This window comes from Perca flavescens, chromosome 22 (assembly GCF_004354835.1).
Source record: "Perca flavescens isolate YP-PL-M2 chromosome 22, PFLA_1.0, whole genome shotgun sequence".
NCBI classification, from domain to species: Eukaryota; Metazoa; Chordata; class Actinopteri; order Perciformes; family Percidae; genus Perca; species Perca flavescens.
Window position 1 is genome coordinate 17,701,102 of NC_041352.1, and position 16,852 is coordinate 17,717,953.

The 16,852-nt window shown below is 41.8% G+C and overlaps 1 protein-coding gene across 1 annotated transcript in view; it reads left to right on the forward strand.

Annotated features, from left to right (window-relative positions):
- The first annotated feature begins 1,190 nt into the window (after nucleotides 1-1,190).
- The window catches only part of plxdc2b (plexin domain containing 2b), a 100,403-nt gene continuing 84,741 nt past the window's right edge, over nucleotides 1,191-16,852 (forward strand). The window contains exon 1 of the mRNA XM_028569406.1: nucleotides 1,191-1,742. Coding sequence (XP_028425207.1) covers nucleotides 1,649-1,742 — 94 coding nt within the window. The 5' untranslated portion in view covers nucleotides 1,191-1,648. The remainder of the gene's footprint in view (nucleotides 1,743-16,852) is intronic.

A 16,852-nucleotide genomic window follows, 5' to 3' on the forward strand; every position in this document is an offset into this window, starting at 1 on the left:
TGGTCCAAGTTATCCTTCCTGTGCAAAATGAGCACAAACTAAGCAATGAGGAAGAAATGTTCCCTCACGAGAGGTTTCCAAGTTCTCCCCCTCTGAGACAATGTAACACACAGGGGAACACACAACGAATGTCTTCTCTAGATTTCGTTTTTTTGCAACATCATTAGAAAAGGGAGGAATTTACATGTCAAAATTCCCATCCATCCATTAACCCTTTTGATCTGTGATTTGTGTCCTGGAGACCCAAGCTCCTCTGTAACAGCTCAAAAAAATAAATTAAAAGATTTTATGAGATTTGCATAAAAATGCAACCTTGAACAGATGACATGTTTTAAACGTCTGCTAAATTACACTTTATTTATATACAATGAATTTTCATTGTCGCTTATATTATTACACTATATGGTGTTGACAGTTTTTATGCAGCTCTACCACCTAAACCTCCCAAATTTGGATTTCTCTGTCTGGATTTTTAAGAGGTTTAATGGAGGGGGTTAAATGGGATGCAAGTGACCCCAAACATGAGTAACATCACTATGTAGGATAACATTTCAGTGTCTATGAATTACCCTTTAAACAAACTAAATGATTACATATTTGTTTATGCATAGCAGACATAAAACAAGAGATATTTCCTTTGCCCATTTGTGGCAAAAGGAAAGGCTTACCACTTCCAGCATGTTCAAAGTCATAGTCAACAAAGAGGGTTAATGTATTATGACCTAACTTGCACCTGAAGAGGGCGCCATCACTGTTCAATCACCTGTCTGTGTGTGCAGTGAAGGGAAGGAACGAAGGAAGGAAATAAGGAAGGAACGAAGATGGCTAGATAACAAACATTAGGACACTGAAATAGGGAGATAAGTAAAATAACACAAATAAAATAGTAACTATATGAACCTCCAAACAGCCCATATACAACCTAAACCTCTTGTAGCCTATACGCATTCATTAATAAAAAAAAAGGCCTCTGAGGAACGAGTCCAGCATGTTCAACATCTTTTGTCTGCCGGCAAACAGCAGCAGCTCCTGAAGCTCCAAACACATCTTTCCACATCACTCAAACGCTGCTTGTCAGACACGGTGCAGATAATATCCCAAGGCAAACATCTTGACTGTCTCTCCTGCATCTGGAGAAACGCTTTGTGTGTTTGTCTCCTTCGCTTCTTTTGCACACACAGAGCATCAAACAGAAGAAGAAGAAGAAGAAGTCATTGGCTCCGAGGAGCTGATGACGGAGGGAGCGCACTGTCTTCAGGAGCGCATTAGCCCACAAAACACAGGAGCACACACGCACAACACACACACTGCACCTCCGGCCAGTGGGATGAGACCCGTGTGTCGGACTGGGATGCAAATTTAAGTTAAGAACTTGTTTCCTCCTCCTTCTGCTGTTACTATTATTTGTTTATTTTTGGAGGTGGAGACCTGTTCGGACGAGCGCGTTTACACTCTCCAGGAGCGCGCAGTGTGGCACACGCTGGAACAAACAACAGCTCAGTGCAGCGAGTGCAGCGCAGGCAGGTTTCCGTTTTAAAAGCAGCAGGAGAGGCACGAGAGTTACGGAGTCCGCGTGGAAGCGGTGTCAGTGCATGAGGAAGACGGACAGCGGGATATTGAGGAAAAAAATCTGCGGCGGAACTTGGATATGGCGGGTGTGAAGACGTTCGACCTTCTCGTTGGAGTTGTTTTAGTTTTGCAGTGTGTGGGGGATTCCCGAGCCGAGATCACAGCCAGCAGCGGTAAGAACCAGCACCTTAAACCTTAACCAGTCCTGAGTTCGAGAGGTCCGTTTCTTCATGCAGAAGTCAAATGCGTCTGCAAAACATGCAGGAGAAAACAACCATTAGACACATGTGGAGCGTGTGTTGCTTTTGCATTAAGAATGACTTTGATTTGTGCTCAAATTGCATCCTTTGTGGGCGTATTAAACCTATATTTATCATATATAATAGAATAAAAGAAGACCGACACCCTGAAAGCTGTTTCTCTTTCATTTTCTTATTTTTAAGGAACAATCTATGTAGAGGAGGGCAACATGACCTCCTAACTTCCTTTTTTTCTGTCTAGATCAAAGACATTGTTTTATTTGAATTATCATATTTTCTTGCATGTTTGAGTTAATTGCCTTTCTTTTTTTTTCATCTTTTGATCATGCATTTCCCCTTCCCCTTCAATGCAGGGTATGGACATCTCAAACCTGCCTCTGAAAAACGTCTCTTTTTTTGTTTTCTGGCATATTTATATTTGAGATTTTTCTCTCTGGTATGACCTGGAACATCCTTCTGCAACTTTTTGCAGATTTGAGATCAGTAACCATTACATAGTGCAGGTGCTTTCTCTGTAGAAGTCCTACAGAGGAAATGCTGCACGATCTGACCATCTTGATGTCCTTGATTATAAGACACGGTCAACACTGGAGGATGGGGACTCCAGTGTGAACAATATCCCTACTGTAAAGCCACAGCGTGTGCACCTAAAGTCCGCTAATCTCAAATCTAGTCCATCAAACACACACACACACACACACACACACACACACACACACACACACACACACACACACACACACAGTTTGCCCTACGACAGACTATGGAATAAGTTCATGCCAATGTTCTGTTCACACAGGCGAGCTCTTGTTTCCCAGAGCTTTTATTGCTGGCAGTGGATTTTCATCACATATCAGAAAGTGGTTGGAGAAATGTTGGGCTGCTGACAGTGACTGTAAATTAAACCCGTGTGTGAGTGCAGACCACAGAATTACTGGAATGTATGGCTCTGTTTGGGAGAGATGCTATCGGCCGTGTGTGACCATTCACAGACACTTTTTAGTTTCACACAGGCGTACTCGGTCTTATTTATGAATTCAATCAATCTGCTGGGCTGCTGCTGCACTCTGGCTCATTTCACATCAGTGCTCCAGTAGAAAACAACGGCTTGTGTGTGTTTCATGTGGGATAACTATCAGAATGAAGCTTGTCAAAGGTTGCAAATTGAAGGAAACATCCATAAACAAAATGGGATATTTTTCCTCTCAGAGCGCTTCATCGCTCCATCTCCTGCTCGAGCCGGACACATTTAGTATGTAGGACAGTATTTTTAGACATCTAGGCATCCCTTGTCGTGGACTGACCTCGGCTCAGCTGTAAGGAGCAGCCCATGTCCTTCCTTAGCTAGGCTTTTATTTATAGAGCGCAGGTGGACTCCTCTGCTCTCTGGAAGTAAAATAATAATGCACCATTCACTATCAGAACAGACTTGTAGAAAGTGTCTCAGCAGCTCCAGAAGAGCCTGAGATGTGAAAGACTGGTTGCACTTGCATTTATTAGTTAGATGAGCTATGAAGCACATCTGGGTGAAATTATACAACATCCTGTGAGCTCTGTGCATCGTTTTTTCTTTTTTTTATAAGCTTTTAGTCTGTGGCTCTGCGATGCTCACTCTGTGATACACTCACCAGTGACACACTCACAAAATTGGGGCTGATTTGGGGGTTAATTTCCACTCTGGTGCTTCTCTCGGAGTGGAAAAAGAGATGTTCCACTAGAGTCTGGAGTGTGTCTGCATGAGCGATAGAAGAATGAAAGAGGGAGAGCGTGAGAGAGAAAGTCTGGCCTCATGTAATGATGCGGTCTGATTTAAAAGCCTGCGCTGAGGGCTGCTAATGTGCTAAGATTGTGGTTGTGTGTGGAATTTAATTCGTTGTGGATGCTCAGAGTTGTGTTTCTTTGGTTGGTAGAGGGTTAATCCGCTCACAGGCAGCGATACTGATGTCTTTAGCTCCCTCATCCATCATACTGCCAGCAGCCACCTCTGCAATCATACAAACACACACTCACATAGGAGTGTAAGCTGGAGAGAAACATGCAGACTGGCTCTGAAGTTTGATTTTCATGACAATGGCTCCTATAGCTGGTACTATTTTGGATCCAGTTCCAACTCAGCTATAATACTTGGATTTCTTAAACTTCCAGGCCAACAAATCCCTTATCCAATCTTTCATTCTCCGTCTCTCTTTAGTTGCTTCACTCTGACTCTATAGGTGTTCATAAAGGAGCTGATGGCGTGCAGTGTGAACTAATGCTTAGTTCACACTGCAGTACTTTCAAAGTCGTCAGATCGCTGTGCTGTTCACGCTACACAACTTACTGTATTGTAGAGCTGCGAAGATTAAGCGATTCATCGATTAGTTGTCAACTATTAAAATTATTTGCAAACAATTTTGATAATCGGTTTGAGTCATTTTTTATAATAAAAATGTACAGATTATCTGATTCCAGCTTCTTAAATGTGAACATTTTGTAGTTTCTGAACTCCTCTATGACGGAAACTGAATATTTTGAGTTGTGGACAAAACAAGACATTTGAGGACGTCATCTTGGGCGCTGGAAAACACTGATCAACATTTTTCAACATTTACTGCCATTTTATAGACCAAACACTCGGTTAATCGACAAAAATAATTTGCAGATTAATCAACCATTAAAATAATAGTTAGTTCCAGCCCTACTATCTTGTAATTGGGAGTGTTGAAGTCATTGTGGTTTTCACAGTACCTGAATAGTGACAGGGGCTCACAAACTACAAGGTCTGTCACCAGGAGAAATCCCTGAAGTATGTCTAGTCTCAAACTATGTGTTGTCACAAGAAGTGATGCAGAAAAATGACGCAATACCATGCGTGAGAGAGGCTATCTCCGGAACCTTTCATTGTGTCATGCTTGTTGATGTTGTCTTTGGCGCACATGTTCTCAAAATAGACACATTTCTTTACTAGGGGTGGTACGGTTCACAAAACCCACAGTTCGGTTCGTATCACGGTTTTAGGGTCACGGTTTTCAGTTCTGTTATTTTTTCTTTTAATCTTTAACACTCCAGAAATATACTTCAGCATATGATATGTAGCTAAAATTAGCATATTGAATGCATGTTGCACAAGACATGCACACAGTGGCAGTTCTATCTGTTGTTTTATTTCCGCTGTCATCATAGGTAACATGAAATCCAAAATGTTCCCACACACCAGACTATATACGACGCTGGCGCATCCTCCAACTCCGGGCAGCCTTCCTTATCTCTCGCACTTGACATTTCTGCATGTGACGTGACCTGCAGCAGCAGCACTCCACACTCCACTTGAGGAGCGGTCGGCTCGGCGCCTCTCAAAATCTGACAAAAATCTTTTAAACTGACCTTTGTTGATCAAAAAAACAGACAGATTCAGCAACTGTATGGCCTATTTCTCACTTAAAATGTTTTCAGAAACACGTTTCGCCATTAGAGTCTGTTTTGAAATTCGGGAGCAGCAAGACCCACGTGATGCGTTCGTCCAATCAGCTGCCAGGTGTTGCGTTTGTCATGCTCATCCCACTCGTCATTTCCAGTATGTGTTTAAACATCTAGGTGTCGAAAGTGGTCACTACGGCAGTAAGTGGTTAGTGCACATTAACAGTGTACTGGCAAACCGAGCGGTTCGGATGTTTTTTCATGAACCGTACCACCCCTAGTCTACTATTTATAGCCATGGATGTATTAAGAGAACTGGATACAGTGTTCGGCGGGAAGCCCCGTACGTTCCAATGAGAGTGCTCAAAAGCGCATAAAGCAAACATGGAGCTCGGCTCTTCCCCATTGTTGGCCCATGACGTCACGATGGATACGCGCATTAGCAACAATTTGTTTGTGTTGTCTTAGCAACCGGTAGCAACATGCTCGTTCATGAGCTTATCTTTCGTGTCTCTTACAAGTGGCGAACTCATGAACTCGCCGTTTTCATCGTCTAAAATATTCACTAACGTTAAACATTGTGTTTTCGTTGTTCCCGATCGTTTACATGCTTGTAAATGATGATGCAAATGATACGCTGAAATATAGACGTTTCTTTCGCCATGCAAAGTCTATGTGAAAAGTCTTTCTGGGCCATGGGGTGCAGTACCACCCCTATCTGCTAAGCCCATGGTGGCTTTTAGACATGGCGCTCTTCCTGGGGGCTTGTTTATAGCCTGTTTACTCGAGGTGCAACAACAACTTTGGTCTGTGTTGGAAATGCATAGTGCATAGCACTTAGTGTTCAATCGCCAGAGCTGTATAGTAACGAAGTAGAACTACTTCACTACTCTACTTAAGTACGAAGCTGCTAGTTTATCTGTATGTTGCTAGCTTGCTAACTTTCCTGTTCATCACACATGTTACTAGCTAGTGTGTGATACGTTTTTTGGGGCTTTAATCATTACTGTGCTGGAGAGGATGTTCATTTTACTTGCACAGTGTGATAATTGTACATTTTATTTCAGTATTTGTTAATATTTGTTATTTTTAATATATTTAATATTTGTTAATTCCTTTGGCTACAGCCTTAGGCTAAACATTTGAAATAATATAAACGATATGATATTCAAACTTTTGACTGCTTTCTTTAATAACTAAATAACAAAATACTTGTACTTTTACTTTCAGTACTTGAGTAGTACATTTTGAAATAAACTACTTGCAATACTTAAGTACAAAAAATGTTGAATACTTTAGTACTTCTGCTAAGTGTTGTGCTTAAAGAGCACTTCTACTTCTACTCAAGTCACTTTTTTGATAGAGCACTTGTACTTTTACTCAAGTATGGGTCTCTAGTACTTTATACACATCTGTCAATCGCTGATTTGCGAGCGCTGAGCCAGTGCCGATTTGCCTCTGATCTGGGGCTTTTGTTGGCGTGTAGAAAATCAGGGCTTAAAGGTCCCATGACATGGTGCTCTTTGGATGCTTTTATATAGACCTTAGTGGTCCCCTAATACTGTATCTGAAGTCTCTTTCCCGAAATTCAGCCTTGGTGCAGAATTACAGCCACTAGAACCAGTCCCACAATGAGCTTTCCTTAGGATGTACCATTTCTGTGTCTGTTGCTATTGGCAGTTGGCCTTGACCAACTGCCACTTTGCTTGTTTGAAAGCATGATGTCTCTCTCTCATGGGTGGGCCAAATTCTCTGGGCGGGCAAAGCAGAGAAAGGGGAGGTAACCTTGCTCCTTATGAGCTCATAAGGAGAAGATTCCAGATCGGCCCATCTGAGCTTTCATTTTCTCAAAGGCAGAGCAGGATACCTAGGGCTCGGTTTACACCTATCGCTATTTCTAGCCACTGGGGGACCATAGACAGCCTGAGGGAATGCATATTAATGTTAAAAAAATTCATAAAGTGAAATGTTCATGCCATGGGACTTTTTAAGTTGTGTAGTGTGATCTAGGCATAACACAGCTACGTTAAGTTTGTTTCCATCCACTTGTTTTCGCATTTTTCAATTTGTGTGTTCAACCAACCTGAGTGGAGTGGCTGTTAGCTCAGTTGGTAGAGTAGGCGCACATATACAGAGGTTTATTCCTCGATGCAGAAGGTCCAGGGTTTGAGTCCGACCTGTGATATTTTTCTTGCATGTCTTCTCCCCTTTCATGTCTCAGCTTTCCTATACAATAAAGGCAGAAAAAGAAAAAAAATGCTGAGTGGAAATGCTGGAAAGTCGAAATATAGCAACCAACTTTTAACGCTTGGCTGAGATGGAAAAGTTGGTGTTTCGATAAAACATCAGATCTGTGTGGCTCGTTGGGGAGACTTAAAGTAAGAACTTCTATAAACTGGCATCTTTGGTAACTTGAGAACGACGAGTGCTCGGCCTCAGACGCTTTGTGTTCTATAGGGCTGGGTTACAGAATTCAAGAGATCACGGAAGGCTTGTATCATGTGGATGCGCCGACAGTTTTGTTATCATCGATTAGAATTCCTCATGTGGGCAAAACTACGCACTATAGCTTTAACCTGAACCCAACAATTTATCTCTACTAAGTCTAACTGTAATTTAACCCCAACATCAGAGGGTCTGTTGGAATGGCTGCAGAAGGATAACTGAGTCAGGACAGGGTTAATAAACATCACAGAGCAGTGAAAAAAATATGTGGTAAAAGCCCTCCGCCCTGTCCACACAGTAAAATCCCAGGGGTTTAGGTACGATACTGTACATTTACGGTCATTATTTTATATTTTAAGTGATGCCTTCATTTCCCACCAAACAAACAAACTAAAACGATTCAATGAGGGATGTACAAGGATTGAGATTTGATATAAACCGCATCCCTTTTCATGACAAATGCTGCCATGTTGCTCTCTTCTCTTTGTCATGCTGAAGGAATGATTCCCAACATAGACTGTCGGAGAACAAAATGGGAGGTCTGGCTCAGTCTACTTTAGTAAAGAGATTGTAAGCCTTCTTGGAATCTGCCCCCCCCCCCCTCTCCCTCTTTCTGACATTGCACATTTTAGAACAGACAGAATGAGCTAGGCTCTTTATTGGCCCTCTGAATGACCTGCTGAAAGGATCTGCCATGAATGGATGACGGGGGTGGGGTGGTATGAGAGACAAGGAGGGGCGGCGGCGGCGGCTAGGGTTTATGTGCTGCCCTGTATGCAGCCACAGTGGGCCATGCCATACATCGCGGAGGCAGGGAGGCAGGGTCGTCCCCCCGACCAGCATGCAACAGCGGCACCAGGCTCCTGCATTAGTCACGCCTGGTCTCTGAGGGCCGGAGCGGCACACAGAGTTCAATAGGCTCAGAGACAAAGAGCAAAGAGGCCACTAGTTAATGAAACCCAGTGCAGTTAAGCTCCTCTTTAGATTTTTCTCATTGTCTTTCATGTGGCTCAAAAGCTCCTTCACTTCCAGTTGTTGCTAACGATTTGGGGAAAAAAATCTAATTGCGATTTTTCTGCCAGATGTTGTGATTACGATTTGATTGTTTGAATAATAATCTCTTTAAACAATCTGTGATATGTAACATTGTTCCAGCATTTATCTTATGACAAAACAGTAAATATAATAATGAAAAGTGGATAAAAATTGTGAAATCAAATGTTACACCAAACATTTAACAAAATAATTCACATTCGATTAATTGTGGTCTTCACGATGAGCTAATCGCATTATTTCAAATGGCGATTTTGATTTGAAAACGATTAATCGTTAAGGCCTACTTTTTTTTTTACTATTATTTTTTAGGCATTTTAAGGCCTTTATTTGACAGGACAACCAAAGACATGAAAGAGACGGTGAATGACACGCAGCAAAGGGCCACAGGTCAGAGTCGAACGCAGGCCCGCTGCATGGAGGAGTAAACCTCTATATATGGGTGCCCACCAACTGAGCTACCCGGGAACCCTGATTTATTTAGTTTATTCAGAGCAGCAGAATTATGGATCTTGTCTGTCAAGCAAGTTTAAAAAGGTCAGAGGCAGGAGCGGCATCCTCATTACCAAGTGTTACAGATCTGAACGTCAGTGGTTCAATGAGAGATGACAAGCATTTTCCATTCGTGATAAACATCCCTTCTCCACAGATGATTGCAAAGCTGCCAGTAGACCACAGCATCGTCCGCAGCCGGGCTGTTATCTGCTCCTCCTCTTGACTCTGCTGAGGGATGCGGCTATATAAGAGATGCTAGATCATCCGCTGAGGGGTGAAATGAGTAAAAGTGGTTTTTATTTAGGTAGGAGGAGTTGGTTTTTCTTTTGCCTGGAGGGAAAATCCTTCCCTTGGATGCTCTTGCATGGTTATATGTTCAGATCCAAGACTTATTTTGCGACAAAGTGTTGGTGATGGAGTTGGTGTACAGTATCTCATTTCTTTTTGCCTGCCTCATTTGCCTTTGCATCTGTTAGTTATTTCCTGTTACAATCAATCAACATAATTTGACCATATACGTATAGCAGTATGTCAAATATATATATTCAAATTTGTGTTTTCTTTCTGTGGTTTTGTTCTAGGAAGTTCTCTTTAGATTCACCTTCTCCTGTTAAACTAGAGTGTAGCTGCACAGGAAATATCAGTGTACATGCCAATTATCCATAGGAAAAAACTTTTTAGGGGTACATTTTTCCTTTGAAGTAATGTTATCTCACACAATCTTTCCTTTCCTTTTTGTTGTGTCTTGCCTTAATGCTGGATAGTTGAATTATAGGTAAAATGGCTTTACCTCAGCCAAGTTTCAGGCAGGATCTTTTGAGCGTCTCATTAGATCACTGCAGGCCTTAGAGGGGTTAAACCCTGGCACCTATAAGCCTGACACACACCAGTAAGTGCCTGGTATTTGACGACGGTGACCTAAAGTTCACAGTGCTGAATTTTATGGGAACATTGCATAAAATGGCTGGCTGGTTGGCACTCAGTTGTGTGGCCTGTATCAGGGGTCCCTGTTGGCCAAAGCCTGTTATCTTGAAGACTTAATGATGTGAAACACAGATGGGATGATTTCATGCTTCATACACAGCAAACCTGTTGGAGAGGTGTTTTTCGTGTCTGATGAAAGAGCGACAAAAAAGAAATGACTGGCAGGTGTTACAGGACAACTATGAATGTGTCCTTTCAAATTATTAAAGATAATAGGGATTTAGATTTGCTCTATTTGGAGGTTTCAACACACAAACCCTTTCAGGTGCCCATACTGTAGCTGTGCATCACAACACAAACCAGCTTATGCGAATGTAAAAATGACATACAGTGCTGGCCTCCTTTCCACGCGGCGCCTGCACCGAAATGATAACAAGAAACCAAAGATTCGATGCTCTTGCTGACAAAAGTTGAAAGAAGCAGCTCTCCAAAGGGGAGCAAAGTGTTACATGCATGGCTATCATGAAGGAGAGGAGAGAGCGTGGTGTTCCAGGCCGTCCAGTCATGCTGAAAGAAGATAAGGTGCCGGAGGTGCCTGTGTCACCCCACCCTGAAGCAGGCTTCATATCCTGAGCCCAGCAGGAGCGCTGGCTTGGCTTTGTCCCATAAAAGCAAGAGTGACTCACAGGGTTTACGGCATGCTGCTATACATGCCTTTGCCTATATGTGCATGCATACTGTGTGTGAAAGTTTTCTCTCTCACTCTCTGTATCTGTCAGTTCACATGAACTTTTTTCACTGTTGTTTTCTGGCTTAACTCTTATATTTTTAAATTCAGACAGCAGCGAGTGAGGTGGATGAAGGCAGGATCAGCGTGTTGTTGTTAGGCCTGAGTTTCAAACCTCAGTACTTTTTGAGTCCAGACTGAAATTTGGCACTGAAGGTTTGGTCAGATTCTTGGCCTTGTTTACTTATTCTCTCGTCAGATAAAAGCTCTGGTGGAAACACTTCATAAGTTTGTCTTATTTTGTTAAAAGTAACTATGGCTTTTTCAGGGTTTCTTGCAAATCGAGTTATTGTTTTGGCATCTATGCCGGTATTCCATTCCATTTCGAAATGTTAATTTTACCGTTCACTAAACCCCTCCTGGTTTAGTAACTACAAGCTTTGGATTCACATGCTTAAGCTATGCACATGGGCGTGTAGTAAGAGAGATACTCTGTACAAGAGTTTGAAGGGTGGTGTCTTTGTTTTAGCCTTTTCAAAACCAAAAAACACATAATCAAAAGTGTAAGGGATGGTTGAAACAGTGTTTGTCAGCTCTAAAATAAGATGCAATAGCTAATGGTTAATTGTGACATTTTGAGCAGTACCTACCCCTAGTTGCTGTACCTGTGACTGATTTCCCTACGTTATTTAAGGTGGATTGAGTCAGCAAAATGCAAAACACCTTCATTTATTTCAGTGAGTGCAATTACTTTTAACTTGCCCTCCAACCTAACCTCAGATTAATCTGTTTATTGGTCAGTTTATCATGTTAAAAGCACGCTCACTCGAAAACCCATCAGTTACAGTTTTATAACATGCAGTTGTTGCCATGATTAGCCTGCTAATGCTACACACACTTGAGTATGTTCAAACGATGTTTTGAGCTTTGCCAAGTAACCCCTCGCAGACATTGATGTGTTTTCCTTGCTAGTAGATCCAACATTGCTTCCTTTGTTACTATGCCCGGAAAATGTCTCCACATCTCCTGTCCAGAAGTTTCTTTTTTCCTACCAAACTCATCCTGACAAAGGATAAGCATGCCCCGCAGCAACAGCTCTTCACAGTGCAAGACTTCAAATCAAATCAAATGTATTGGTCACAGTCACAATTGTACACAGTACAACGTGCAGTGAAATGCATTGTGTACCTGTTCCATCTCAAAAACAATAACAATAAAATTAGTAATATATACAACACGAGAAAATGAGTTTGTGGGTGGAGGGCTAGCCACAGTTCTCATTGAGCAGACGGACAGCCTGAGGGAAGAAGCTCCTTCTTGAAGGGTGAGTAACAGTGATCCAGGGTTCTCTCTCCTCTTGTGGGGCATGTGATGTGCCGACAAAGGTCAGGTCTGACTTTCTTCAGGTTAGCGCTGTTAAAATCCCCGGCTACGACGACAGCTGCATCCCGATGTTCAGCCTGGTGGATAACGAGAGCCTCATGTAGTTCAGACAGAGCAGTGTCAGTGTTTGCTTGTGACGTGCCGGAGCATTTTTAAATGGAAATGAAAAGATATACAGCCACAAGTGTGTTTCTGCGTGAGAAGGCAGAGAATAGAGCTGTGACTTTGACTCCATCAAAGTTGATTTCTGTTTGCCCCCTCACATTTATAATTAATATGGACAGAACCAATCTTCAGGATGTATAAACTGATTATTGGTGCTGTCATGTGCCTTTCTGGTGAACATATTGTTCTATATACATATATATACATAGACTTTTTGGGGGATTGGTGATGTCTTGTAACACTAAATGCCACAGAAATTGACTCAGATATTGGCTGTGCAGCCTCAGGGAATTAAAGTTGGTCATCTGTCAGAAAGAGAACGGTAAACATTGTTCTGCGACTTGTTTTGGCTAATTCACTCCACGACGGAGTCATGAAGACTTGTAATACATCTGCAAGGCTTCCTATCTGGCTTTGCTGTTCATTACTTGACCCTTCAGGAATCAGGATTATAAAGAACTTTTTCCCAGAACCAAACAAAGGTTTCTGGAGGTCAGGGTGATCTTTTTTTTTGGAGCATGCAGTTCTCTGGACAAATTTGTTCCAGGGCCTCCCAGCTGTCCACCTCCTAACTGGGCGCTTAGCTCATCCCAAAGCTGTAAACAGGAGGCCAGTTGGCAGCTCGTTCATAATCGGAGTTGCACTTGCAGCACATTTTCATCTCTGTCCTGTTTACCGCTTCTTCTTTTTCTTCTTCTGACTTGATCAAACATGCTTGATTAAACAAAAATGAGCCAAACCGAGAGTAAAAAAGTCAACAAGTGATTCTGGTAAATGAGATTTAGTTTGTGCCAGGTGTTTGGGTTCCTGTCTCATCGCCAATGCTTACTAGCTGAGAGTTTCTCCCAGAGCTCAGCACAGAGCCAGGAACAAAGGCTTGCTTTGAGTCTTTGTGGTGATGAATTGCAAGGTGTAACAGCGGCCTTTGTATGAGTCTACTGTATGGGAGACAGAGAAAGTGGGAAACTCTGTCCAGGTAACTAGAGACTCTAAGGTCTTGATCCGGTGGTATGTCCTGCACTGACTGTGGGAGTTAATTGTGTTGTATTAAAATGGTAAATTACATCCATTTTCGGTAGCTAACGATGTCCTGCCAAAAGAATGTGATGAATGGTGTTTGTTATGGAGAGAATTCTTGGTGTTTGTGACCATTAAAAGGGGTTAATGCGAGAGCTGTCTTGTCATGTGGTGAGAGGAGCCCTAACATCATAAAGTGATAATTGACTCACTTTTAAAGGCCTTTGTCTCCCATGCCCCAGAGTGCTTTATTAGATGGCAAGTAAATTAGTGTGAGCAGTTTAATTATGAATATGTTATTCATACCATTGCACAAAGTTAATAAATGTGCCCTTCCCTCAAACAGGTGCGGTGGGAGTGAATGACAACATATAATGTAAAACCATGAAGTCAGTATGAGATGGGATTTATAGCTGATAGATGTCATAGAAGTATGATGGCCCTGATGTGTAAAACACAAAAGAATTGGATAAAACAAAATAACAAAACAGAAAACACATATTTGTTGTGTTTCTTTATTGTGTTTGGTCCAATGTTGTTGCACCACGGAGCCACCGTATAAAAGGAAAAATAAACTAAACTAATATCCTTTTTTCTGAACCTCCAGCCTCATTTTGATGTAATTGCTCAACCCAGAGGCAGTGTTAGGGAGGGGTTTATCATTGCACTGGTGTCCCACAGCAACCAAAAGCTGATGCGTGTCTCAGGCAGGAGGTCCAGATATTGATTAAATGTCTGGCCGGCTCCCCATTCACCGTATCACAGACGCTGGAAGTGGTCAAGGTGCCAACACACTGTGCATCATCGCAACTGGGACCTGCTTGCTGCCAACCCAACTTCATCTTCATCTAAACACATGTATTTAAGTCATAAATAAATAGTTGTGGTGATGCAATTTGACACCTGTGATGCAATAAATTTTATAAAATAAAGATCTGCTTCCTAGCACATTTTCAATGGTGGTCAAAAATGAAATGTCCGATCTCCAGACAACTGCCAAACCAATGATATATGTCCTGAAAGTCCTATCTATCAACAAGCAGCCCGAATTGAAAATGAGAGGTGGCAATATGAATATAGATGAGTTTTTTGATGTCCTTTTCTTGCCACAAATCTGCCCCAAATGACTAGCAGAAGTGCTGGTTTTCTTTTGAAAAACCTTCAGTAATCTATAATTTCTCCGCTGCTACAAAGCAAGTTGGGCTGTTTGTGACTTAACACAATTTTTCAAATGTCATTCAAAGTCACATAGCCTTTTTCTGCTAATAGAAGCTATTAAATATCATTCTGACAGTTGTTCTGTTCAGAGCAGAGCTGTATGTCCACTCCTTTTAGAGATGATTTATGATTTTTGATGCTTATTAGGGATTAGACATTCAGCATGTCAAAGTGCCAACTAAATCTGGAATTACTGTTGAAAAAGTGACCTTTTCTCAACTGAACAAACACAATGGAAAATCATCCACAAAGATATCAAAGGCAAAGTTATGATGGAAGATAATGAGCCAAAAGTGGTCAAAACCACCATTTCCCTGAACCTTTGTTTATATGTTTTCTGTAAAAAAAAAAAGGAAAAAAGCTTCCCTGCTTCAGGGCTTTTTTGTCTTTGCAGAGTCACTTGCAGAGAATTAGTGGGAGTGTTTTTCCTCAATGGTTCAGTGGATCAGATCAGAGTTCAGCTCATCAGATCTTTTGCTGAGGCGTATTATTGTTTTAACATAATTTCTGCAAACAATTAGAACTGAGCAGATGAATCCAACGGTCTATTGAAAGCTCAGGGCCAATACGTGGTTGCATGTCTTTATGTGCACAACCAAGCTTTTGAATGTGCATGTGTGTATTTGTTTGTATAATTGTGTATGTGTCAGTCCGGCCTCTATTTGAGGTTATTGAGCAGCCACTTCACAGCGGCCCATCAGCAGCTGTCAGCTATAGTGATTGTGTATTATGTGTAAAGAGATGGAACAGATCGAGTGATATACAAACTTAACAAATGTTGTAGGCCTGTGTTGTAAAGGAACAGGTACATAAGTAATTATGTGGGCTAGTGGGCTAGTTGAATAAGGGTACGAATGCCTTATATCAATGTTTGCTGGCTATGCAGAATGAGTTGCTCCAGTCAACAGCACCATGGAAGTTAAAACCTGCAGAGCTACACAAGTCTCTTTCTACCTGGATATAATCAGGATCGCCTTCTGCTCATTTCCTGGCTTCCTGTTAATGTTCCTGTGTCACATGTGATTAGCCATCAAACTACAATGAATGGTTGCCTGCCTCCTGCTCCGCTACAGAGTGACCATGAGCGGCCGACTGAGGATGTGTTTTTAATAAGCTGGAGATCAGCTGCCAATCAATACTTCCTGGAGTACCTGATGGTAGAGAAATGCATTCTGAGCATTGACATATCCTGTACTTTACGCCTTATCATACGGTACGCTCTAGCCTCTTACTTTGAGCTGTGCTTCTTCATTTCCCCTGACACCCACTTTCTTATTCTCATTTCTCGTCCTGCCCCAGTTTTCTTTTAACATGTGAGCTCTGTAAAAGATGAACAGTGTGAGGAGTCTGTAGCTGTATCATCTATCATCTGAGTTTAGTTGTGCAGTCTGTCGTTCACCCGCCGCCTGGGCGGGCTGATGAAGAGCCTAGAAGTGGCTTGGTGGCTCAGTGGTAGCACTTCTGCTTCACAGCAAGATGGTTCTGGATTCGAATCCAGCTCGTTCCCGGCCTTTCTGTGTGGAGTTTGCATGTTCTCCCTGTGTCTGCGTGGGTTTCTCTGGGTGCTCTGGTTTCTTCCCACCATAAAAAGAAATGCATGCTAGGTAACTAGGATTACAGTTGAAAATTAGTCCACTGGCTATCACTGCTGCATTTACAGAAATGTTGATTAATGTGCATTGTCCTAATCAAATTAAAAAAAAATCCAGAAGTCAACACCTGGCTGATAACATTTAGTTTGCACCAGGAGAAAGAAGATGTGAATAATTTTGTGCAAAAATCCCACCAAATCACCATTATACCAGTGTGCAAACTACTATGTGGCCAAAAGTATTTGGACACGTGAAACTTACACCCACATGTGATTAGTGAGCATTTCATTCTAAAACCATAGGCATCAATATGCTGCTAGAGCAGCCTCCACAACATTTTGGAACCTGATTGCAGGGATTACTTCCCAATATAGGCTTAACTAATGGACATGTTTATTATTGGTTCATCTGTTGATTTATGTCAAAAACATATTCAAAATATTCAATTTAAGGTAACATTTGAGAAGATTGCACCAGAAAGTATATGTCATTTTTGCTTAATAAAGCCAATTATCAAAATTGTTGCTGACTAATTTTCTGTCGAAGGACTAATGATGATTTATGGGTAAATGTTTTCAGCTCTACTCCCATTCAGTAACAAAAGATAA